The sequence below is a fragment of the Gigantopelta aegis genome, chromosome 4, assembly GCF_016097555.1.
Source record: "Gigantopelta aegis isolate Gae_Host chromosome 4, Gae_host_genome, whole genome shotgun sequence".
Classification (NCBI taxonomy): domain Eukaryota; kingdom Metazoa; phylum Mollusca; class Gastropoda; order Neomphalida; family Peltospiridae; genus Gigantopelta; species Gigantopelta aegis.
The window spans coordinates 636,863-662,691 of record NC_054702.1 but is presented as its reverse complement, the minus strand read 5'-3'; the positions used below and the strand labels follow the sequence as shown (position 1 = coordinate 662,691).

At 37.9% G+C, this 25,829-nt stretch overlaps 2 protein-coding genes across 3 annotated transcripts in view; one reads left to right on the top strand and one right to left on the bottom strand.

Annotated features, from left to right (window-relative positions):
* Positions 1-25,829, top strand: part of LOC121372424 (popeye domain-containing protein 3-like) — a 466,410-nt gene that overhangs the window by 33,113 nt on the left and 407,468 nt on the right. The gene's annotated exons all lie outside the window — the stretch shown is intronic.
* LOC121372425 lies at positions 1,121-6,557 on the bottom strand. 2 transcript variants are annotated; one of them, XM_041498730.1, is made up of 3 exons: positions 6,089-6,557; positions 4,419-4,672; positions 1,121-3,676 (listed from the first exon to the last, which is right to left on the bottom strand). In XM_041498730.1, the coding sequence occupies exons 2-3, from the start codon at positions 4,623-4,625 to the stop codon at positions 3,029-3,031; spliced, it is 855 nt and encodes a 284-aa protein (XP_041354664.1). In that variant the 5' UTR covers positions 4,626-4,672; positions 6,089-6,557; the 3' UTR covers positions 1,121-3,028. The 2 variants fall into 2 exon arrangements, with proteins under 2 accessions (XP_041354664.1, XP_041354663.1); XM_041498729.1 differs by lacking the exon at positions 6,089-6,557 and having other exon boundaries at positions 4,419-4,840.

The window sequence follows — 25,829 nt, the reverse complement described above, 5'->3', positions numbered from 1 at the left end:
TTGCAAATGTGCAGCTTTCTTGATAGGATTAGTTAATTACAACTATGCAGCTTACAGGGTGTGATTTGTTAATTACAACTGCGCAGCTACTTGATAGGATTAGTTAATTACAACTGTGCAGCTTACATGATGTGGTTAGTTAAGTACAACTGTGCAGCTTACAGTATGGTTAGTTAATACGGTTAACCTGCGAATTGTCTTCCCTATAGGTGGCGCGCGCGTACTATCAGTCCTCTGATTCATACATCCGGTATTGTTGCCATTTAGTTTTGTATAGAGTCAGTGGAGTGTGTTAGCTATTGTTCAATTAATTATGCCTCAGTATTGTTGTGTACCCGGTTGTAGGTCAAGGACAGGTGGTCACAGGTTTCCTCGAAACTCAGGTGACAGTTTGAAGTGGCGCGTTGCAATCAAACAAGTTGACCAGGCGTCAAAAAAGTTGTGGGAGCCAGGCAGACACGATGTCGTGTGCCAGAAGCACTTTCAAGCGGACGATTACATGATGGAGAATTCTGCTTTCCTTGGTTAGTACAATGTTAATTTTAATATTTAATATTTTGTTATTTATTACAGCATACATATGTAAGATGTCCGCCTCCAGAATAAATATTAAAAATACTATTTATGTGGCATCCACCCACGACCTGTATTACAACTTTCGTCAACCCCCATTACCATTACATTATTATTAATTATTATTAATTATTATAGAAGTACGGTATATTTATAGTATATTTACGTAAGCAACACTCCATTCACTATAGGCCAGTACCAAAAAATCTCAATATTAATATGTACAATTTTGTTTGTCTAGGCCTATTGCCCAGTTAACGTTATGGGGAAAACCGGTTACTAAGGTCGACGACAGGTGTTCGTGGACCATCGTTTAGGCTTCGTACACAAACATTTCATTCACCTGGTTTATTTTTGGTTGTTGTTGTATTTGACAAAAGGTGGGGGGTTTTCTTCAGTTTCGTCATTTTATACTGGGGTTTTTTCAATATTTGTATATAAAAAATGATATTAAAAAATAAATAAAAATCATCAACACACACTATAGATGGAACTGGAAAATAATCTGATAGGCGTGATAGTAGATGGGTTCTTTTAATGTGGCATAACATATAAAACAGAAACATAATATGTACCAAACATGGGCTCATACCCTGACATATTTTTGGTAAATAATTTCTGTTTGACATCACTTAAAATGACATTTGTGTGTGTGTGTACATTTGTTTGTTTTTTCTAATTACAGCACATAGAAATAGTATATTTTTGTTGTTTTCAAAGCACTTTGGGTTTTTAAAGTTTAGAAAATTTACAAAAAATATACCTTTTTTATTTTTGGCTGGAACGGACTATAATTATGGTGAGTGGACTACAATTAGGGCAAATACGGGCGAAATGACTCATGAGGGGGGGGGGGGGGGCAAAACGATCCGACAGAGGGGCGAAATGACCCGGGGCGAACGAGAATAAGGACGAAACGACCCAGAACCATGCCCATATAACCGTAAATTTTACCTCCAGAAATTTGACTCTTACAATATGATTCAATAATATGTTTTAACTTTAATATTTACATTTAATATGATTCATTAAATAATGTACTTTTTTTCCATTACAATTACAGGCGAAAGAAAAATCCTTAAACAGGGTGCTGTGCCATCAATATTTAGTTTCACCTGTGAAGCAAGCCCTTCTGCAAAAAGGAGGAGATCACGTGGCCCTGACCATAGGGCACTGCAAGAGATTAATTTGAATAACATTGGCAATGAAGAAATTGTTGTAAGCACTGAAACCCCCAAAGTAGCCGAGGAAAGTGAGAAAATAACTTGTACTTTTGAAGAAAGTGCCATTCAGTGTAATTTGATGTCCGATAACTTTTCGATTGAAAAATACATGTTCCATCCACAGGCTGTTCAGTATTATTCGACAACTATGAACATTTTATGCTATTTTTCAATATTCTTGGTCCAGTTGTTGACTACTTGGATTATAAGTGCAGTATGCTATCACCAAAAGATCAGCTTTTCTTAACACTGATGAAATTGAGACAGACTAAAGATGATATTGAGCTGTCCATTTTGTTTGGTGTAAGCCAGTCAGTTGTTACCCAGATTGTCAACACTTGGGTGAACTTTCTATACTTTCAGCTAAAACAAATTAAAACATGGCCGTCAAAGAAGGTTACAGAGGATACAATGCCAGAGGATTTTAAGAAACAGTTTCCGTCAACTCGAGTGATACTGGATGCCACGGAAATACCTATCCAGAAGCCATCCAATGTTCAGGCACAGAGTGCAACCTTTTCTACATACAAAAACAAGAACACACTGAAAATCATGATTGGTTGTACACTACGTGGTTAATTTCGTATGTCAGCAGTAGCTATGGAGGTGCAGCAAGTGACTGTCAAATTATTGAGCGAAGTGAATTATGTACAAACACTGATCAGTTTTTTAAAAAAAAGTATAGTATAATGGCAGATCGTGGAATCATGGTTCAAGACTTATTCGCAGCAAAAGATGTCTTTGTAAATACACCTACCATGCTAAAAGGAAAATCGCAGCTGGAACCTGTGGAAGTAGTTCACGACAGAAGAATTGCATCAAAGCGAATCCACATAGAACGTGTGATCGGCCTTGGCAAAACTTTCCATGGGGGAAAGAATCATGTTCAGCTGTTTCAGCATTAACAACTTTAGCAATTGCATTGTGGCATTACTTGCATAATTTCAATTTAAGTGGTAATATTATATTTATAGTGGACATAAGGTATCTTGTAATAATCTAGTATGGATCAGTTTACAAATTAATACTTTGATCTAAAGGTTTTAATGCCATTATACTGTCCTGTATTTGTATTGCTTATTTTTACATGTACATGAATGTTGAAAAAAACAAAAAACCTTTGATATGGTGAGATTAAATTTCTAGTGCAATTTCATCTATTAAGACTATTGCAATGTCTTAATGAAATTAGTATAACGTTTTCAAAGGTTGCTGACCCAGACATTTTTCATTTAAAAGATTCCTGCAATGTAAGGCCTCAAATATTTCTTGTAAAATACTTCCAGTTTGGGAAGCATCGACTCTAGAAACAGGTCTTTGTCCAGGCATATTGGTACAACCAGCAGGTCTTGATGTGTATACACCACAAAATAGCATAGATCTGTTTGAGATAAATACATCTGCCCTTGAACCTGACTGAAATAGTGGCTGGTTTTCTTCAATGTTATGGCACCGTCCAATGTATACTCCAAAAAGGGGAACATCTTCCCTGGTATGATGGTAGAATTTCTCCCTGTATATGGACATTTAACCTCTACAATAGATGTACTACCCACAGTGCCATCAGGTGAAGCACCTAGAAAGGGAAGGTTTGGTATCACATACAGCCCACATTTGTTGACATTTACACCATTGAAAGACTCAAAAAAATGTATCGCTACAGATTCATATTGTTTGCCATGTATAATTGGTGGTGTCGACAAGGAAGTAGGAAAAACAATGCATTCACAAAGTCTTTGTCTATTCCTCCTCTCTGTAGCATTGCAGATTTCACCAAATCGAGATGCAGTGATTCTCCACTTTCTTTCACTGTGCCAAAGTCGACACTGTGCCTGTCCTCTGGTATTGATTTCCAAAATGCGAGCGGATACCTCAGTGACCTGTAAATAGAATAAATCTGTATTAATGTTTATTTATGTCAGGTGTATTGCTAATTTAGATATAAATAGGTGTACACATGTACAAATTAAAAAATATGTCAATGTTTTATTATTTGTAGATAATGTCAGGTGTATTTGTGTTTTCCTTAGAAATTTGGCAAGGCATGGTAGACAAAACATTTTGGGGGCATTTTCACCATTTTCAGGGCACATTTTTTTGCATTAAAGACAACAATAAAAATTGAAATAAACATAAATGTTTTTTCTTTAATAAATGAATGGCAAAATATATAACAGATCTTTTTATTAATTAATAATAATTTTTTGAGTGTTTCATCAAGGCAATTTTAGAATTAATTATTGAAAAAGGCTTGTTTAATCTCAGGGCAGCATGGTGCTGGTTAAGGCAAGATGGTGCTAGACTATTGAGGCATGGTGCTGCACCATGCTAAAACAAGCTAGGGAAAACACTATGTATGTCTTGTATCAAAAGGTACATGGTGGGATAACGGGTACGGATGTTTACCTTTCCTTTTAATAGCTTGTTTGATTTTTGTTGCTTGACCTGATGTCAAATTATTTTCAAACGTGAAGAAATTTAAAGAATATGATGAATCACAGACAAGTCGTTGGATCATCTAAACAACTAATTAAAATAATAAAAGAAATGTCAATAATTGATGCATTGTTATATTTACTGCTGTTGAGAGTATCATTTCAAATCAGTATATGACTAACTTACATGCAAAGATTTATCGACCCAGTATTCAGTGAGTGGCAGTGCAAGATAGTGATGGTCATTTGCAGCCGTCTGTATGTCCGCTTTCTCATACAGATACTTCATCGTAAGGTCTTGGTTTGTGTTTGAACAGTAATTGATGATACAATTGCGGGCACGGTCCTCGAAACCTGGTTGATCTCTAAACTCCACAGGTCTTGGATCAGACATCGGTAGTTTTCTCTTGCTTGGAAGATTTTCAGATTTCACTGGAGAACCTAATAAAGTAAACAACAAATTATATATGTAGGGAGGGGTGTGTGTGTGCATAGCATGTACATATAGTAATGTGGGTTTGATCATTATCAAAACAATAATGTTATACCCACCATTTTAAAAAAGGAAATGGAAGATTTGTTTTTAATGACAAATGAGTCAGACGTGTGGTAAAGGATCACAAAGTTGCGGAACTGCAATCGAATTCGCCCTGATAACAACTTACGGAAATTACCGATGTGAAATCTTTTCATATCACGGAAATTGGGCGCTATTTTGAAATTGTCGAACTCGACACGTCCCCCCCCCCCCCCCCCCCCCACCACCACCACCACCACCATTTTTTGTCATTGGAACTAAACATTCGATAATTTTTTTTAAAAGTTTGGCGGATTGATCACAGGGAGGAGTCCTATTTTGTCCGGGGTTATGATTTTTACGGTCCCGTCAGAGAAATTCACGGGGTTGGAGCGGGCCCTAGGGGAAACACCGAGTAAAATGGAAGAAATGTTTAATAAAATAAAAACAAAGTTGACCGTCATATAAATGTGATGGTTTGTGAAAAGTCTGCAAGTTTTCGGTGCATGTTTTGTTCACAGTTGGGGTGTCACAGCCAGCAACAAATGATTCCAGCATCAGTGTTTGCATGTGCCGTGAGGTCTTTTAAGCCGGACATTCACAGTCCGAGTTCATCACTTCACCATTCTGGGAATGTAATCGCAACTTGAAGTTGTAAGACACCTGAAAAATGAAGAAGATGTGGTGTTTATCAGTTATAAAATTATATTCAAAAGAGTTAACAATGCTCTCTCACACATTGTGTTGAGCCATCACTCCCTTGAGACTACTTCAAGAATTTTAGTTCCCCTTAAAAATGTCTTTAGATAGTACTGAAAAGGAATCACTTATTGAATATTATCAATGCTCAGTAAACATGAAAAATATGTAATATCTTCACAACTCCCTGTTGACTGTGGTTGCATTCAATTCCACTGTGCCATACCCAAAAAAAAAATTCTGGCAGAAACCACTACTTTCCCAAAAAAAAATGCCAGAAACAACAAAAGGATACTGAAGAACGGCAGTTGGTCTGGTTACATTATGTTAATCTAAGCATGGAAATTAATAAAAAAGGAAAGGATTACCGAACATTTAATTTGTTATAAACTATATGTAAAAAGTTATCAATGCACATTCTTTAAATCAATTCTCATTAGATAAAATATATGGTAGTTAATGCTGGGGAAAAAAAATATTAATTTTTTTATGGACACCCCCACGGATCCAAATAAAATGTTACATGTGTGTGTGTATACTATTTCCACCTAACCAGCCCTTTTTTCTAAGTAGAGTCGGTTTACGCGCAGAAACTAAATTTTATGACCTTATAAAAAAGGGGTTTATTTAAACATAATAACCTTTTTCTTCATAGCTGCCCTCACAATGCCAGTGAAGTAAACATCTTCCTCAGCCAAAAGAATGCTGCAGGCATCTATTCGCTGGGACTCGAATAGCAACTTCCCCTTTGCCAGAGCTTTGAAATCAGATTTACACCTTTTATCCAGTGCCGCTCTGTGATTGAGATACACCTCGATCTGTCCTTCTGATAATTTAGGAATTACATCTCTGTGGTCAGGTAGTAGCTGTCGAAAACCGGAAGATGGCCAATCTGGAAAAACTGGCTCTGGCAATACGATTAAATCGTTCCTAAAATTCTTATTTCTATCATATGCCTCCAACCTGAAACAAATTACACAATCATAAATTAAAAGCATGCTAAATATATTGCGCACATACATTTTGCAAGGATAGAAAATTATGATTTTTTTTAAATTATTTAACCATAAACTTACTAAATACAGTAATGTGACAGTACTGGGAATTTAAACTTATTTAGTCCTTTTACCTGTAAATAATTTGTTGGTATAAACGATTTATAGTTTTTGTATATATAAGGATAAAAGGAAAGATGAATCAGGATAACTCCGGAATATAAGTGAGTATGCTAAACACCACCCCACCCCCTCTCCCCCACCCCGAAAAAATCCTGCTGCCTTTAGTCTGTTGTCATTGCCTGCACTCAAAATGTCTAGGACCATCCATGCTAAGTAAATAAAAATTAGTTTTAATCCCATAGGCATGACATATACACCAGAAATACAAGTACATTTATTGTTGTCATCATACAGAATGAATCATTTAAAATGAATGGTGACCTACAAACTTAGATGGAAGGTGACGAAAACAAGATACTGACGTAATCGTATTACATGGCGATATGAATATAGTACAAATTGGAGGTAAGGGTTCGACATGATCACTGCCGAATTCTTACTGTGTGCAGGGACAGACTATAATACAGTATAAATACTGCTGTGACCGTTACTAGGGATTAACTGTACCATATTTCATAAACTAATTATCTAAAATAATTGTACATTGTGATACCGATAATAATATTTTTTCGTCAACTCACCGGTGTACTAAATCTTCTTTTCTACCCTTCACCGTTGCACCTCTCTGAATGAGCTCATTTTTCAATCTCAGTACGGTCCATTTTCCGTAATCCGACATTGTGCTGACCGATAATTATAACTTTTTATAATTTTAAAATCAAAAAAAGAACGAACGATTTTCACATCTCACACTAACCATGCGGGGAAACAGCGAAACCGGAAGAAGGCTAGGACTGATGGTATATGCGCGCCATCTGGCGAGAGAGCGACCGGTTATCCCTATTACAACTGTGCAGCTTACAGTATGTGATTTGTTAAATAAAACTGTGTAGCTTACTTGATATGGTTAGTTAATTAAAACCGTGCAAATTCCAGGATATGGTTAGTTAATTAAAACTGTGTAGTTTACAGGATGTGTTTAGTTAATTAAAACTGTGCAGTTTACAGGATGTGGTTAGTTAATTAAAACTGTGTAGTTTACAGGATGTGGTTAGTTAATTAAAATTGTGTAGCTCCCTTGATATGGTTAGTTAATTAAAACTGTGTAGGTTACAGGATGTGGTTAGTTAATTAAAACTGTGCAGCTTACATAAAATGGTTAGTTAATTATAACTGTGTAACTTACAGGATGTGGTTAGTTAATTAAAACTGTGTAGGTTACAGGATGTGGTTAGTTAATTAAAACCGTGCAGCTTACAGGATATGGTTAGTTAATTGAAACTGTGTAGGTTACAGGATGTGGTTAGTTAATTAAAACTGTGCAGCTTACAGAATATGGCTAGTTAATTAAAACTGAAAGCTCGCCATTTTGTCGTTTAACATCATTTACAAACCTGACATACATGCAATATATAGATATTCATACATCTATAAACACACACAGGTACAAATACACACGCACATACACATACTGTCACACACACACACACACACACACACACACACACACACACACACACACATACACACAGTCTCTCTCTCACACACACACAGACAAATACACGCGCTCACACACACACACACATATATATATATATAGTGGACTCTGTCTAAACCGGACTCACTTCGTACCGTCGAAATAGTCCGGTTTGCAGAGAGGACCGGTTTAGACAGAGTTCATCCAGAGTTATGGTTCTTGAATGATCGACAACTCGCGATCAACAATGACATTTGAACCCATGGATTGTAACGATTGCAATTACATATCAAATATATTTTTCTGCATAAATATTAGTGGCTGCATATTAAACGTGTTTCAGGTCGTTCTAATATTTGTACTAGGTTAAATTTCATTTTATTTCCTAAACATTATTTTTTCGTACGTACGAAATTATTTGAATACAAAATCCAGTTTGGGCTTCTTATAATTATTAACACAACCAGAAACACCTTGAATATACAGACATTGATATTCTAAACAAGAAAATAGATTTATACATGCCGAATTCATGAGTGAAATCAGTTAGATATCAACACACACACACACACACACACACACACACACACACACACTAATATTAATCCGATTGATCTAACGGCCTACCGCAGTAAGAGTAACCTTCACACGAGTGCGATTACATTTCGTATTTGATCTTGCGATGGCGTCCTGATTACTTGGCAATTGACGATCATTGTTCAACTAATTAAGCATCCCGTCGTTCAGTCGGTTCTTTCGTTCTTGATTTTTGATCCGGAGTCCGAGTAGACAGAATACGGATTAGGCAAAGATTTATACCTAAGAGATAAACGGTAGCTGGACGGGGCTTTAGAAATGGACCGGTTTACGCAGAGATCCGAATTACACAGAATCCGGTTTAGACAGAGTCCACTGTATATATATATATATATATATATATATATATATATATATATATATATATATATATATATATATATATATATATATATATATATATATATACACAATATACGAAAATACGACCGTCGTATAGCCGGCCGTCGTATAGCCAAGGTTATATTAAGTGACAAAGATGGCGGCTTCCATTACCGTTGTATTTTTGTATTTATGAAATTCTTGTTGTACGCAGTTTGTATTCAAAATATACTAACGATACTAAAACATACTCTGGTAATGACATATATATATATATATCCTATAACTTACCCATGATATCCATGTCATAAACCCATGTGATAATTTACTTTATTAACCCGGTTAATAATGGTATGCAAATTTACAAGGTCTCTAGTTAATGTGTTGCTGTGAATGGGTCATTTGCTTACAAGCCAACAAGACCAGTGTACCTGAGCGTAACGTTTTCAAAGATTTGTCTCAAATGCGTGACGTCAAACTAATTTGTGCTAATCGTGATGACGTCATATTATCAATGGCGGCGACTTCAGTACTGTGATTTACTAAAACATTAATTAGAATGTTATTTTAGACGTTTTATAGGATAAATAGAATTCGCTACTCGTGTTTTTTAATATGTAAAATATCAACCTCGTCTAGTTAATCGGTATCTGTCTCTGCAGTGCCTCGACAAATACCAATTAACATAGACTCGGTTGATATTTTCCATATTAAAAAATACTCGTGACGAATCCTTTATTTATTACCCTCCTGGTGAAGATACAGCGGTGTCGTACAAATTTCGTACGCACCACCAGGTGCGTATTACAAACTGTATTTTGATTTGTCAACAGGGAACAGAGTCAATTTCGATTGGTTGGACAGCGACCTTATTAGCATAACGGGACTATTTTTTTCATTCTTAATTAATGTCAAGGTCAGTAACATCCCACAACTTTTACTACAAATGTCATTCACCGATTCAACAATGTCATTCATTAAAAGTTTATGTAAACTGGACCGCGCGAGAAATATTTTTAAATACAAAATAAAAATAAAATACATTTATTTTATTTATTATGTGGATTTTTGGTCTATAAATTGTTATTGTCAGTTGTGATTTGTGAATTCATCATTATTAAGGTCGACTAAGGTTTTGGCTTCGTACACAATAAATGAAACATATCCAACATTAATTTTTTCATATGATATATTTGACAAAAGGTACTTTTTTATTTTTTTAAACTTTTGTAGAATTATGAAAAATTAAAATATACCGACCTGTAAACAGCGTTGTTTGCTTGTTGTTGAAATTTAACAGGGGTCAAGGTTAGTAGATAGTATTTATTTTAATGTGGCGAAGCATTGTAATAATACAGCTAATTTTGAATTTGAATGACGTCAGAATTCCAATGAAGTCACTTTGCACCTCCTTACAATAACCATAAATTGGGTACATGACGTTTCCGTTTTAAGAATGCTGTAAAAAAATCCAATGCAAAATTCCTATTGATTTTGTTTTGTTTTTTGTTGTGTTTTTTTAACATTACTGAAGCACCTGAATGTGTTTGAAAAAAAATCTGTGATTAAAAAATTGTACATTTTACGAAATATGGATTTCAAGTGAAATTACGGTAAGATATGCTATATTTATTGTTTACAAAGCCACAACGGCGCGAAAAGTGACTGTCGTCGACCTTAAAGTTATAACTTTAGTTTTCCCCGTGAACTCAGCTGCTTCTGCAAGCTACACGTTTTTTACTGCAAAAACACTTATTATCTTATTGGTTGGATTTTTGGTCAACAAATTGTTATTGTTAGTTGTGATTTGTGAATTCATCATTATTAGCATAACCAGTGGCGTAAAGAGAACATTTGTTTCTTGGGGGCGTTTTGTTAAAATATGGAATTATGCATTAGTTTTACCCATGTTTCACCCAATATGAAAATAAACATATATTTATGCATGTACCTTACAGCTTTCTTCAAATTAAAAAAAAAAACCGATGGAAATTTATAGGGAAGTACGTCTACACCACTCCCCTGAAAACGTCACTGAGAAGTAGCGGAAGTACAACGAACTATTTCTCAATGCGGCAGTACGTAGTCGTGTACCGGCTAGTTATGCAAATCAACATCCGGTCTTGAAATAAAAAAATGATTGATTGATTGATTGATTTTTCATAATTTGCGCGATTTAAAGGAGGGTAATAAATAAAATGCCACACTCGTTTCGCTAGATATCATTTTTAAACTCGTCAACTTCCCAAACGTATCTGACCGAACGAAAGTGAGGTCAGATACGTTTGAGAAGTTCACTCGTTTCGTAAAAATGATATCTAGCGAAAACTCGTATCTATCTATCTATATACACACACACACATATATATATATATATATATATATATATATATATATATATTCCTTTTCTATTGCCCCGCCCTTGCAATATGGAGTTATCAACCAGGTAGTTGTTGACTAATCCCGTGTGGTTGTTATGTACCGACGTTGGCACTGATTATGTCTCGTCTTGTGGACGGTGTTGTCTTATTCGTCTTGTCGATCTGTCTGGGGAGTTTCTAATCTAGTAGAATAAACGAGTTACGAGATTTCCAACACAGAACTGTTAAAGGTCATGTGAAATCAATTCTCTTATTGGTTTGTGCTGTTCTACGTAGGGTTCATATGTCATTATGAGAGACAAGTATATCAAATACTTTTTTAAAACACACAAAAAAACCCCACCTTCGACGTCTCTTCGACTTCGACCCACAGCCGCGTCATCATTTTAAGGTGCACAACACCATGTCACAACTGCGTTAACATGTTTAAGCTGCACAACATCGTGACACAACTCAGTCACCATGTTTAAGCTGGACTGTGACAGGTTCGTCACCATATTTAAAATCTCCAGCACCTGTTAAGTGAAATGATCGGTCTAGGTCTTCTTCAGAACATATGGGAGCTATCGTGACTCTGCCAGTCAGCCACATTTGCCATCACACAAGAATAAAATACGAAAAACAAACACACAAATAACGGAAAAACCAACATCTCAAACAAACAAAACACAGAAAATTAAAACTAAAATAAATAAACCTAACAAAACAAAGGACCAAACAAACGCAATAAAAAGCGACGCGAGTACTAACGGAGTTAATTACTTTCTTGAAGGTGTTTATTCTCGGCGATGTTAATATAAAGAGCTGTCATTGATTTTAGCGAAATGTCTGGGAGATTAATAGCGGACGTTTTATTTCTTCCAATTCAGACTTTGAAATAGAGCGTCTCCCCAGCTACTGACCGTGAAATGTAAGACGTTGGATGCAGTGGAGATTTCTACAGAAGTGTCCTGTTCCACCCCTCACTCGTTAGTGATTTACAATTACATTAATACGAGTATGACCGGTGTTATTCTTTATCAACCCATTTTGAAAACATTCATCAAATGTATAGCTGTATGCACACCCATGTGAGTTTGACACGGACACTTTATTCAGTTTGAACGCGTATCTTGTATAATTAACTGCTTGCCATGTGTAAGCGTTTTCTTTGCTATTTTCTTATATAATAATATGCTGTATATAGATATTGTTTATATTTACTTCGTAGGTGTGTCGGTATAGTGTTTATATGTACCTCGTGGTTGGGTGGTATACCGTTTACACTCACCTTTTGTTTGGGCCGGTATATTGTTTATATTTACCTCCTGGGTGGGCCGGTATATTGCTTATATTTACCTTCTGTTTGGGCCGGTATACTGTTTATATTTACCTTCTGTGTGAGTTGGAATAGTGTTTCTATTTACGTTCTGTTTGGGTGGGTATATTGTTTATATTTACCCCCTAGGCGTGTTAGTATAATCTTATTTGAACTCCTTGCTGGATGGCTATTCTGTATATATTTACCCCCTAGGTGTGTTAGTATAATCTTATTTGAACTCCTTGCTGGATGGCTATTCTGTTTATATTTACCCCCTAGGTGTGATAGTATAATCTTATTTGAACTCCTTGCTGGATGGCTATTCTGTTTATATTTACCCCTAGGTGTGATAGTATAATCTTATTTGAACTCCTTGCTGGATGGCTATTCTGTTTATATTTACCCCCTAGGTGTGTTAGTATAATCTTATTTGAACTCCTTGCTGGATGGCTATTCTGTATATATTTACCCCCTAGGTGTGTTAGTATAATCTTATTTGAACTCCTTGCTGGATGGCTATTCTGTTTATATTTACCCCCTAGGTGTGTTAGTATAATCTTATTTGAACTCCTTGCTGGATGGCTATTCTGTTTATATTTACCCCCTAGGTGTGATAGTATAATCTTATTTGAACTCCTTGCTGGATGGCTATTCTGTTTATATTTACCCCTAGGTGTGATAGTATAATCGTATTTGAACTCCTTGCTGGATGGCTATTCTGTTTATATGTACCCCCTAGGTGTGTTAGTATAATCTTATTTGAACTCCTTGCTGGATGGCTATTCTGTTTATATTTACCCCTAGTTTGATAGTATAATCTATTTGAACTCCTTGCTGAATAGGCTTATTTGAACTCCTTGCTGGATGGCTATTATGTTTATATTTACCCCCTAGGTGTGTTAGTATAATCTTATTTGAACTCCTTGCTGGATGGCTATTCTGTTTATATTTACCCCCTAGGTGTGTTAGTATAATCTTATTTGAACTCCTTGCTGGATGGCTATTCTGTTTATATTTACCCCCTAGGTGTGTTAGTATAATCTTATTTGAACTCCTTGCTGGATGGCTATTCTGTTTATATTTACCCCCTAGGTGTGATAGTATAATCTTATTTGAACTCCTTGCTGGATGGCTATTCTGTTTATATTTACCCCCTAGGTGTGTTAGTATAATCTTATTTGAACTCCTTGCTGGATGGCTATTCTGTTTATATTTACCCCCTAGGTGTGTTAGTATAATCTTATTTGAACTCCTTGCTGGATGGCTATTCTGTTTATATGTAACCCCTAGGTGTGTTAGTATAATCTTATTTGAACTCCGTGCTGGATGGCTATTCTGTTTGTATTTACCCCCTAGGTGTGTTAGTATAATCTTATTTGATCTCCTTGCTGGATGGCTATTCTGTTTATATTTACCCCCTAGGTGTGATAGTATAATCTTATTTGAACTCCTTGCTGGATGGCTATTCTGTTTATATAGGTACCCCTAGGTGTGTTAATCTTATTTGAACTCCTTGCTGGAGTATAAGTCTTATTTGAACTCCTTGCTGGAATTCTGTAGGGTGTGATAGTATAATCTTATTTGAACTCCTTGCTGGATGGCTATTCTGTTTATATTTACCCCCTAGGTGTGATAGTATAATCTTATTTGAACTCCTTGCTGGATGGCTATTCTGTTTATATTTACCCCCTAGGTGTGATAGTATAATCTTATTTGAACTCCTTGCTGGATGGCTATTCTGTTTATATTTACCCCCTAGGTGTGTTAGTATAATCTTATTTGAACTCCTTGCTGGATGGCTATTCTGTTTATATTTACCCCTAGGTGTGTTAGTATTCTTATTTGAACTCCTTGCTGGATGGCTATTCTGTTTATATTTACCCCCTAGGTGTGTTAGTATAATCTTATTTGAACTCCTTGCTGGATGGCTATTCTGTTTATATTTACCCCTAGGTGTGTTAGTATAATCTTATTTGAACTCCTTGCTGGATGGCTATTCTGTTTATATTTACCCCCTAGGTGTGTTAGTATAATCTTATTTGAACTCCTTGCTGGATGGCTATTCTGTTTATATTTACCCCTAGGTGTGTTAGTATAATCTTATTTGAACTCCTTGCTGGATGGCTATTCTGTTTATATTTACCCCTAGGTGTGATAGTATAATCTTATTTGAACTCCTTGCTGGATGGCTATTCTGTTTATATTTACCCCTAGGTGTGTTAGTATAATCTTATTTGAACTCCTTGCTGGATGGCTATTCCCCGGTGTGTTAGTATAATCTTATTTGAACTCCTTGCTGGGTGGCTATTCTGTTTATATTTACCCCCTAGGTGTGTTAGTATAATCTTATTTGAACTCCTTGCTGGATGGCTATTCTGTTTATGAGTTCTGTAAAATAGAAACGTTTATTAGTATCACCAACGGAGGATTACATTTTCGCGGTAATTGTGGAACTAGTAATTGAGTTGGAGCGTATTTTAGGTTTGTGTTGACTGAAATAAACTTGATTGTAGAGCATTTGTGGCCACCGTTTATGTTGGATATCTCCGTCACTTCAACCTGGATGTCCTGTCATCCGACGCTTAACAAAACCAGGCAAAAACATAGCAGGAAAAACTAATTTGTTTAGGAAATTGATCGAGAATTAGTTGCATCACGTTAAGTATGGTTGGCTTTAATGACAGTTCAATTATACATGAAGCCGGGTGTCATGAACAATTATCCACATATTGTAGAGGTTTGCCTCCAAATGTCAGTTAATGACACAGGGTAAATCCAGGACGTAGCTAACAATGTTCTCCGTGGGAGGCAGTATGGTTCCTCTAAGAGGAGATATCGTTCCTTTACGAGAGAGTAAGTTTCCTCTAAGAGGCAATATGGTTCCTCTAAGATGCAGTATGATTCCTTTACGACACAGTATGGTTCCTCTAAGAGGCAGTATGGTTGCTTTACGAGACAGTATGGTTCCTCTAAGACGCAGTATGGTTCCTCTAAGAGGCAGTATGGTTCCTTTACGACACAGTATGGTTCCTCTAAGAGGCAGTATGGATCATTTACGAGACAATATGGTTCCTCTAAGAGGCAGTATGGTTGCTTTACGAGACAGTATGGTTCCTCTAAGAGGCAGTATGGTTCCTTTACGAGACAGTAGGTTTCCTCTAAGAGGCAGTATAGTTCCTCTAAGAGGCAATATGGTTCCTCTAAGAGGCAGTATGGTTCCTTTACGACACAGTATGGTTCCTCTAAGAGGCATTATGGTTGCTTTACGAGACAGTATGGTTCCTCTAAGACGCAGTATGGTTCCTCTAAGACGCAGTATGGTTCCTCTAAGAGGCAGTATGGTTCCTTTACGACACAGTATGGTTCCTCTAAGAGGCAGTATGGATCATTTACGAGACAATATGGTTCCTCTAAGAGGCAGTATGGTTCCTCTAAGAGGCAGTGTGGTTCCTTTACGAGACAGTATGGTTCCTTTAAGAGGCAGTATGGTTCCTCTTAGAGGCAGTATGGTTCCCCTAAGAGACAGTATGGTTCCTTTACGAGGCAGTATGGTTCCTCTTAGAGGCAGTATGGTTCGTCTAAGAGGCAGTATGGTTCCTTTACGAGACAATATGGTTCCTCTAAAAGGCAGTATGGTTCTTTTGAGAGGCAGTATGGTTCCTTTACGAGACAGTATGGTTCCTCTAAGAGGCAGTATGCTTCCTTTACGAGACAGTATGGTTCCTCTAAGAGGCAGTATGGTTCCTCTAAGAGGCAGTATGGTTCCTCTACGAGACAATATGGCTCCTCTAAGAGGCAGTATGGTTCCTTAAGAGGCAGTATGGTTCCTTTAAGAGGCAGTATGGTTCCTCTAAGAGGCAGTATGGTTCCTTTACGAGACAGTATGGTTCCTCTGAGAGGCAGTATGGTTCCTCTAAGAGGCAGTATGGTTCCTTAATAGGCAGTATGGTTCCTTTAAGAGGCAGTATGATTCCTCTAACAGGCAGTATGGTTCCTCTAAGAGGCAGTATGGTTCCTCTACGAGACAATATGGCTCCTATAAGAGGCAGTATGGTTCCTTAAGAGGCAGTATTGTTCGTTTAAGAGGCAGTATGGTTCCTCTAAGATGCAGTATGGTTCCTTTAGGAGACAATATGGTTCCTCTAACAGGCAGTATGGTTCCTTTACGAGACAGTATGGTTCCTCTAAGAGGCAGTATGGTTCCTTTACGAAACAGTATGGTTCATCTAAGAGGCAGTATGGTTCCTTTACGAGACAATATGGTTCCTCTCAGAGGCAGTATGGTTCCTTTACGAGACAATAAGTTTCCTCTAAGAGGCAATATGGTTCCTCTAAGAGGCAGTATGGTTCCTTTAAGAGGCAATATGGTTCCTCTAAGAGGCAATATGGTTCCTCTAAGAGGCAGTATGGTTCCTCTAAGAGGCAGTATGGTTCCTTTACGAGACAATATGGTTCCTCTCAGAGGCAGTATGGTTCCTTTACGAGACAATAAGTTTCCTCTAAGAGGCAATATTGTTCCTCTAAGAGGCAGTATGGTTCCTTTAAGAAGCAGTATGGTTCCTTTAAGAGGTAATATGGTTCCTCTAAGAGGCAATATGGTTCCTCTAAGAGGCAGTATGGTTCCTCTAAGAGGCAGTATGGTTCCTCTAAGAGGCAATATGGTTCCTCTAAGAGGCAATATGGTTCCTCTAAGAGGCAGTATGGTTCCTTTAAGAGGTAATATGGTTCCTCTAAGAGGCAATATGGTTCCTCTAAGAGGCAATATGGTTCCTCTAAGAGGCAGTATGGTTCCTCTAAGAGGTAATATGGTTCCTTTAAGAGGCAATATGGTTCCTCTAAGAGGCAGTATGGTTCCTCTAAGAGGCAGTATGGTTCCTTTAAGAGGTAATATGGTTCCTCTAAGAGGCAATATGGTTCCTCTAAGAGGCAATATGGTTTCTAAGAGGCAGTATGGTTCCTCTATAATATGGTTCCTCTAAGAGGCAATATGGTTCCTCTAAGAGGCAGTATGTTTCCTCTAAGAGGCAGTATGGTTCCTCTAAGAGGCAATATGGTTCCTCTAAGAGGCAATATGGTTCCTCTAAGAGGCAGTATGGTTCCTCTAAGAGGTAATATGGTTCCTCTAAGAGGCAATATGGTTCCTCTAAGAGGCAGTATGGTTCCTCTAAGAGGCAGTATGGTTCCTTTAAGAGGTAGTATGGTACCTCTAAGAGGCAGTATGGTTCCTTTAAGAGGTAGTATGGTACCTCTAAGAGGCAGTATGGTACCTCTAAGAGGCAGTTTTATGCACGAAAGATGTAGTTCAGTGCATTCTTTGAGAATATAAGATGTGGATGTGGAAACTTTTTGTCGTGCCCATATCCAACTTAGGTTCAGGCACGCTCACCCCGGACTTAGCCTCTGACATCGCCAATGACCAATTCCGGGGCAGGAGCGGGGGTGGGTCGGGGGGGGGGCGAGTAAGTAAGAGGTGAAGGTGAAGGTGATTAGAGCAATTTAGACGGACTGCCAAAAATAAAGGGTGCCAGACTGTTTACAAAAAAATAAACAAAGTTTTTGAAGTGACGGCCGAGAAAATTTAAAGTCTGACTAAGTCCTGCTCACGGAGGCAAAAGTTGGTGGAGGGGAGGATGTCTATAGAGTCCCAATGAAGTTGGAGATATCGAGCTGCGGGAGGAACTGCCGGTACGGGTCGAACGTGAGTTGTCTGGTAAGTGGACGGTAATCTTTCCCCGATATCATCTTCATGACGCGGTGTAACGTCGGTTTGTCCATTTCCTTCAACAGCAGTCCTTGGTGGTATAATCCCGCACGGCGAACGGTGACGAGACACGCAGTCGGATTTTAGTGATCGCAAACTCCCCTTCATTTGGACTCCTTGGAAGCTGGTTGTATGCTTCGTGTTTGGGTGCACTGAGCAGCTTTGTGACGTCCTCCACGTTCGTCTTCACGAGCTGAGAGTAGCGCTGTTGGAGTTTGCTGGCCTGGAGTGACCACTGCTCAGCTCGTGCGATGTCAGGTTTCGGCGGTTGTGACGGTTGGCTTGGCTTGTCTGGACGACCGCTCGGGGGAGTGGTCGCCTTCCGTTTCACAACAGCCGTCTTCCGGGCCTGCGTCTCAGCGGGTGTCGCCTGTATTATCGGCGACACAACCGGAAGCGCTGAAGTAGAGGCCTGTGGAGTTGGTCCGTCTTGGTCCATCCTAGAAGTCGGAACATCCGGGGCTGGCGCCTCTTCAGTTCCAGTCTTCTTAGGGGCGGCGGCGTTGGGCGGCGAAGCAGAAGGAGCCGCTGCCGGCGGTTTAGCGGTCGGTTTTGTCTCCCCCTGGGCCGCCCCTGGCGCACGTCTCCTCTTCCTCCACCTTCCTTTCTTCGGTTTCTTCGGTGTATGACACCCGGTACTCCAGCAACGCTCCGTAGGACTTGATAAGTCCCCCCAGGTGGGGGGGGGGGGAGCTCGAGAGAACATAGACACACGTCTGTTTTCATCGTAAGTCAAACTAGGAGTGGATTAGAGAGCTTAAAATACGTCTTTCTTTTAAAATGGCCTGGGGATATGTAACGGGCGACCACTCTCCACCTAACTCGGCCACGGCCCTCAATAGCCGTGAACCTATCGCTAACTAATTACTGCATAATAGTCGCTTCGTATTTTGCAAAAACAAATGCGACGTTGACAGTTGTTATGGACGATAGACTGTCCTCATAACATTCCAGCGACTTGGTCGTAAAAAGGCTTTATTTTTGTATGAGGTTATTTTGTCATTGTCGGATTCCATTTACAATTGTTGTCATTATGTTTCTTTGCATGTGTATTTGTGTATGTTTGTATGACTCTTTGTCTAAACCTGTCTGATATTCACTCACTCGATCAATCTTCATATCAGTCGCTGTGAGATTGATGGTGATATGACTCTTTGTCTAAACCAGTCTGATATTCAGTCACTCGATCAATCTTCATATCAGTCGCTGTGAGATTGATGGTGATATGACTATTTGTCTAAACCAGTCTGATATTCAGTCACTCGGTCTTTCTTCATATCAGTCGCTGTGAGATTGATGGTGATATGACTCTTTGTCTAAACCAGTCTGATATTCAGTCACTCGGTCATTCTTCATATCAGTCGCTATGATATCGATGGCGATATGACTCTTTATGTAAACCAGTCTGATATTCACTCACTCGATCAATCTTCATATCAGTCGCTGTGAGATTGATGGTGATATGACTCTTTGTCTAAACCAGTCTGATATTCAGTCACTCGGTCTTTCTTCTTATCAGTCGCTATGAGATTGATGGTGATATGTCTCTTTGTGTAAACAAGTCTGATATTCAGTCACTCGATCAATCTTCATGTCAGGCGCTATGATATCGATGATGATATGACTCTTTGTCTAAACCAGTCTGATATTCAGTCGCTCGATCAATCTTCATATCAGTCGCTATGATAATGATGGCGATATGACTCTTTATGTAAACCAGTGTGATATGCAGTCACTCGATCAGTCTTCATATCAGTCGCTATGATATCGATGGTGGTATGACTCTTTATGTAAACCAGTGTGATATGCAGTCACTCGATCAGTCTTCGTATCAGTCGCTATGATATCGATGGTGATATGACTATTTATGTAAACCAGTCTAATATTCAGTCACTCGGTCATTCTTCATATCAGTCGCTATGAGATTGATGGCGATATGACTCTTTATGTAAACAAGTCTGATATTCAGTCACTCGATCAATATTCATATCAGGCGCTATGATATCGATGATGATATGACTCTTTGTCTAAACCAGTCTGATATCCAGTCACTCGATCAATCTTCATATCAGTCGCTATGATATTGATGGCGATATGACTCTTTATATAAACCAGTCTGATATGCAGTCACTCGATCAGTCTTCGTATCAGTCGCTATGATATCGATGGTGGTATGACTCTTTGTCTAAACCAGTCTGATATTCAGTCGCTCGATGAGTATTCAAATCAGTCGCTATGATATCGATGGTGATATGACTATTTATGTAAACCAGTCTGATATTCAGTCACTAGATCGTTCACGTGCGGTGTGTCCTTCGGGTTTCACATCCCAGACGGTGAGCCACTTGTAGTACACCAGTATCAAATAATGGGACTGGCTAGTGTCATACAGGCCTGCCGGACCATTTTTTAGCTTTGCAAAGTTTTCTTATTGCGAAACAAAATTGCATTAAAATGTCAATAAAAACCGAAATAGAAACCAAAACTCTACTCGTTTGTCAAAACCGAAATCGGAAATCAAAACCGCACATCAACAGAACTAGGTGCATGTACCAACTACCCCTGTGTCGGACTAACCCTATGCATATATTGCACATCAAACAGGTTTGTTTGGGTTTTTTTTAAATGCTCACTGATTGCTTAACCACAGCATTACATTCTTTCTGAGTTGCTTGAAATGAGGATATTTTTTGGCTATAAACGAAACCTGCGCACGAAACCAATTCATCACTCGACTGGAAGTGCAATATCGCGAATTAGGTTTTTTCTTCTTCAGTTTGTGTTTTTGATCGCAGTGCGTTATTATCTCGAACCTGACAGAAATATTAAGCACTGCAGTCGTGTTACTTGTGAGAAACAATCCCTCTCCACCATTCGGTCATAAACCGTGCGGGGAAAAAGGGAAAGAAATGCTTGGTTCTACACACCTCAGCACATTGTTTACAATGGTATTTAATTTAGTTGTTTACGATAGTATTTAATGAGTTGTCCGGCACATTCTATACGATGGTATTTAATTGAGTTGTCCAGCACATTCTATACGATGGTATTTAATTGACTTGTCCAGCACATTGTGTACGATGGAATTTAATTGAGTTGTCCAGCACATTGTGTACGATGGTATTTAATTGAGTTGTCCAGCACATTCTATACGATGGTATTTAATCGAGTTGTCCATCACATTGTGTACGATGGTATTTAATTTAGTTGTCCAGCACATTCTATACGATGGTATTTAATTGAGTTGTCCAGCACATTGTGTACGATGGTATTTAATTGAGTTGTCCAGCGCATTGTGTACGATGGTATTTAATTGAGTTGTCCAGCACATTCTATACGATGGCATTTAATTGAATTGTCCAGCACATTGTGTACGATGGTATTTAATTGAGTTGTCCAGCGCATTCTATACGATGGCATTTAATTGACTTGTCCAGCACATTCTATACGATGGTATTTAATTGACTTGTCCAGCACATTCTATACGATGGTATTTAATTGACTTGTCCAGCACGTTCTATACGATGGTATTTAATTGAGTTGTCCAGCACATTGTGTACGATGGTATTTAATTGAGTTGTCCAGCACATTCTATACGATGATATGTAATTGAGTTGTCCAGCACATTGTGTACGATGGTATTTAATTGAGTTGTCCAGCACATTGTTCAGTTCGAATCTTGGGCGAAAAAACAGACGAAGTCGCGTCTTACAAATAATGGTAATAGTATTGGTAGTAGTGGTAGTAGTAATTGTAGTAGTAGTGTTGGTGGTGTTGGTGTTGGTAGTGGTAATGGTAGTAGTAGTAGTAGTAGTAGTGGTAGTAGTAGTAACTGTAGAAGTAGTATTTGTGGTGGTGTTGGTAGTGGTAATGGTAGTAGTAGTAGTAGAAATATTAGTAGAAGTAGTAGTAGTAGAAGTAGTAGTAGTTGTAGTAGTAGTAGTAGAAGTAGTAGTAGGAGTAGAAGTAGTAGTACTAATAGTAGTAGTAGTAGTAGTAGTAGTAGTAGTAGTAGTAGTAGTAGAAGCAATAGTAAATAATAATTACTAAAGTACTGTCGGAAATAAAATAAAAATTATTTTCGTCGATTATTTCTTACATATTAAACAGACAAGTAAATATTTTGTAAATATCTATTTAAGGATAGTCTACCTAATTCAGTAAACAAGTGATTTGTGCTCTTTATTGGAACAGACTATAACACATTTTGGTCGATATGTGTCAATTTCATTGCTGTTACAATATGTGAAGGACCGTTTCTGATTACGGTTTACCCCTATTCCTCTTGAAAAAACTATATTTGTAGACATTCATAAGTAACTTTCGAGCAAAACTGTCAAGAACCATTTTGAGTTTGTGGTCTATTATACCGGTATTAAAGGTGTTATCTCAAAGTTGCATAATGATAGCTATTGCAAATCAAATTTTTTATGAAATTTTGCTTTAACATTTGAAGACTACACCTTTAACTACACATATATATGCCCATAAATGATTATAGGAAATAATTTGATCTACTAGTAGCAAATACGTTTTTATTGGAGAATCTTTATCGCAAACAGATGCTCACATATAACTTCTGATATAGCACCTTTAAATGGTTGCAAGATTGTATAAATTTCTAATGTACTAATATTGAATTTATGTTCACTAAATATGCTGGTCATAATTAATAATTTATGCTGCAATTAAAAATAATCAGTTAACTTGCAGTTTTAAATTAAACGTTTGTTTAATGGTAAATGAAACTGACACATATCGACCAAAATGTGTTTTAGTCTGTTCCAATAAAGGTCACAAATCTCCTGTTTACTGACATCTTTATTTTAATTTCAAGAGTAAACACCACCTTGTACATCAATGAAAGCCCAAACAAGTAAATGCTCAATTAGGTAGAGTATCATAAAATAGATATTTACAAAATATTTACTTGTCAGTTTAACATGAAAGAAATAATTGACGAAAATCATTTTTATTCTATTTCCGACCTCTACTTTAGTTTATAATCTATAATGTTATACTGAAGTCCATTTTAACCGTTTCCCATCGTTCTGACCGCTTCTCGTCTTTTCATTTGTACTGCCGATCATTTGATCATCCGTTATGGCGTCGGTTGAAGGCCCTGTTAAGGCTATGATCAGATTACAAGTTTTTTGTGTGGAGTTTTTCCCCATTCACATTCACCTCTGCAAACATTATTTGTCGTCCGTCAAATTCAATGTTACTGATAAGGAAACGGCATCCTGTAAATAAACAAATACTTTGTTAACCGTGTGGTTGTGGTTCACTTTGGAACTAGTAATTCATGTTACAAACGATTTTTTAACAAGCGACTTGGTTCACTGAGGACGATCGACAACTAGTGACTAGATTCACTTAGGACGATCGATAACAAGTGATTTGGTTCACTGGGGACAGCAAGTAACTATATTTACTGAGGACGATCGACAACAAGTGACTATATTCACTGAGGACGATCGTCAACAAGTGACTATATTCACTGAGGACGATAGACAACAATTGATTATATTCACTTAAGACGATCGACAACAAGTGATTATATTCAATGAGGACGATCGACAACAAGTGACTATATTCAATGAGTACGATCGAAAACAAGTGAATTATATTCAATGAGGACGATCGACAACAGGTGACTAGATTCAGTGAGGACGATTGACAACAAGTGATTATATTCACTGATGACGACCGACAACAAGTGATTATATTCACTGATGACGATCGACAACAAGTGACTATATTCACTGAGGACGATCGACAACAAGTGACTATATTCACTGAGGACGATCGACAACAAGTGATTATATTCACTTAGGACGATCGAGGGCAAGTGAGTATATTCACTTAGAACGATCGACAACAAGTGACTATATTCACTGAGGACGATCGACAACAAGTGATTATATTCACTTAGGACGATCGAGAGCAAGTGAGTATATTCACTTAGGACGATCGACAACAAGTGATTATATTCACTGATGACGATCGACAACAAGGGACTATATTCACTGAGGACGATCGACAACAAGTGATTATATTCACCGAGGACGATCGATAGCAAGTGAGTATATTCACTTAGGACGATCGACAACGAGTGATTATATTCACTGATGACGATCGACAACAAGGGACTATATTCACTGAGGACGATCGACAACAAGTGATTATAGTCACCTAGGACGATCGACAACAAATGATTATATTCACTGGGGACGATCGACAAGTCATTATATTCACTTAAGACGATCGACGACAAGTGATTATATTCACTTAAGACGATCGACGACAAGTGATTATATTCAATGAGGACGATCGACAACAAGTGACTTGATTCAGTGAGGACGATTGACAACAAATGATTATATTCACTGATGACGACCGACAACAAGTGATTATATTCACTGATGACGATCGACAACAAGTGAGTATATTCACTTAGGACGATCGACAACAAGTGATTATATTCACTGATGACGATCGACAACAAGGGACTATATTCACTTAGGACGATCGATAACAAGTGATTATATTCACTTAGGACGATCGATAGCAAGTGAGTATATTCACTTAGGACGATCGACAACGAGTGATTATATTCACTGATGACGATCGACAACAAATGATTATATTCACTGGGGACGATCGACAAGTCATTATATTCACTTAAGACGATCGACGACAAGTGATTATATTCAATGAGGACGAACGACAACAAGTGATTATATTCAATGAGGACGATCGACAACAAGTGACTAGATTCAGTGAGGACGATTGACAACAAGTGATTATATTCACTGATGACGACCGACAACAAGTGATTATATTCACTGAGGACGATCGACAACAAGTGACTATATTCACTGAGGACGATCGACAACAAGTGACTATATTTACTGAGGACGATCGACAAGTGATTATATTCACTTGGGACGATCGAGAGCAAGTGAGTATATTCACTTAGGACGATCGACAACAAGTGATTATATTCACTGATGACGATCGACAACAAGGGACTATATTCACTGAGGACGATCGACAACAAGTGATTATATTCACCGAGGACGACCGACAACAAGTGATTATATTCACTGATGACGATCGACAACAAGTGACTATATTCACTGAGGACGATCGACAACAAGCGACTATATTCACTGAGGACGATCGACAACAAGTGATTATATTCACTTAGGATGATCGATAGCAAGTGAGTATATTCACCGAGGACGATCGACAATAAGTGATTATATTCATTGGGGACGATCGACAAGTGACTATATTCACTGATGACGATCGACAACAAGTGATTATATTCACAGAGGACGATCGACAAGTGTTTATAGTCACAGAGGACGATTGACAACAAGTGACTAGATTCACTGAAGACGATCAACAACAAGTGACTA

Excerpts from the sequence above, each read along its gene's own strand:
- LOC121372425 (XM_041498729.1), bottom strand. The coding sequence starts at position 4,757 with ATGATCAAACCCACATTACTATATGTACATGCTATGCACACACACACC. Across the intron at positions 3,677-4,418 it reads GGGTCGATAAATCTTTGCAT|GTCACTGAGGTATCCGCTCG; the intron begins GTAAGTTAGTCA and ends TTCTATTTACAG.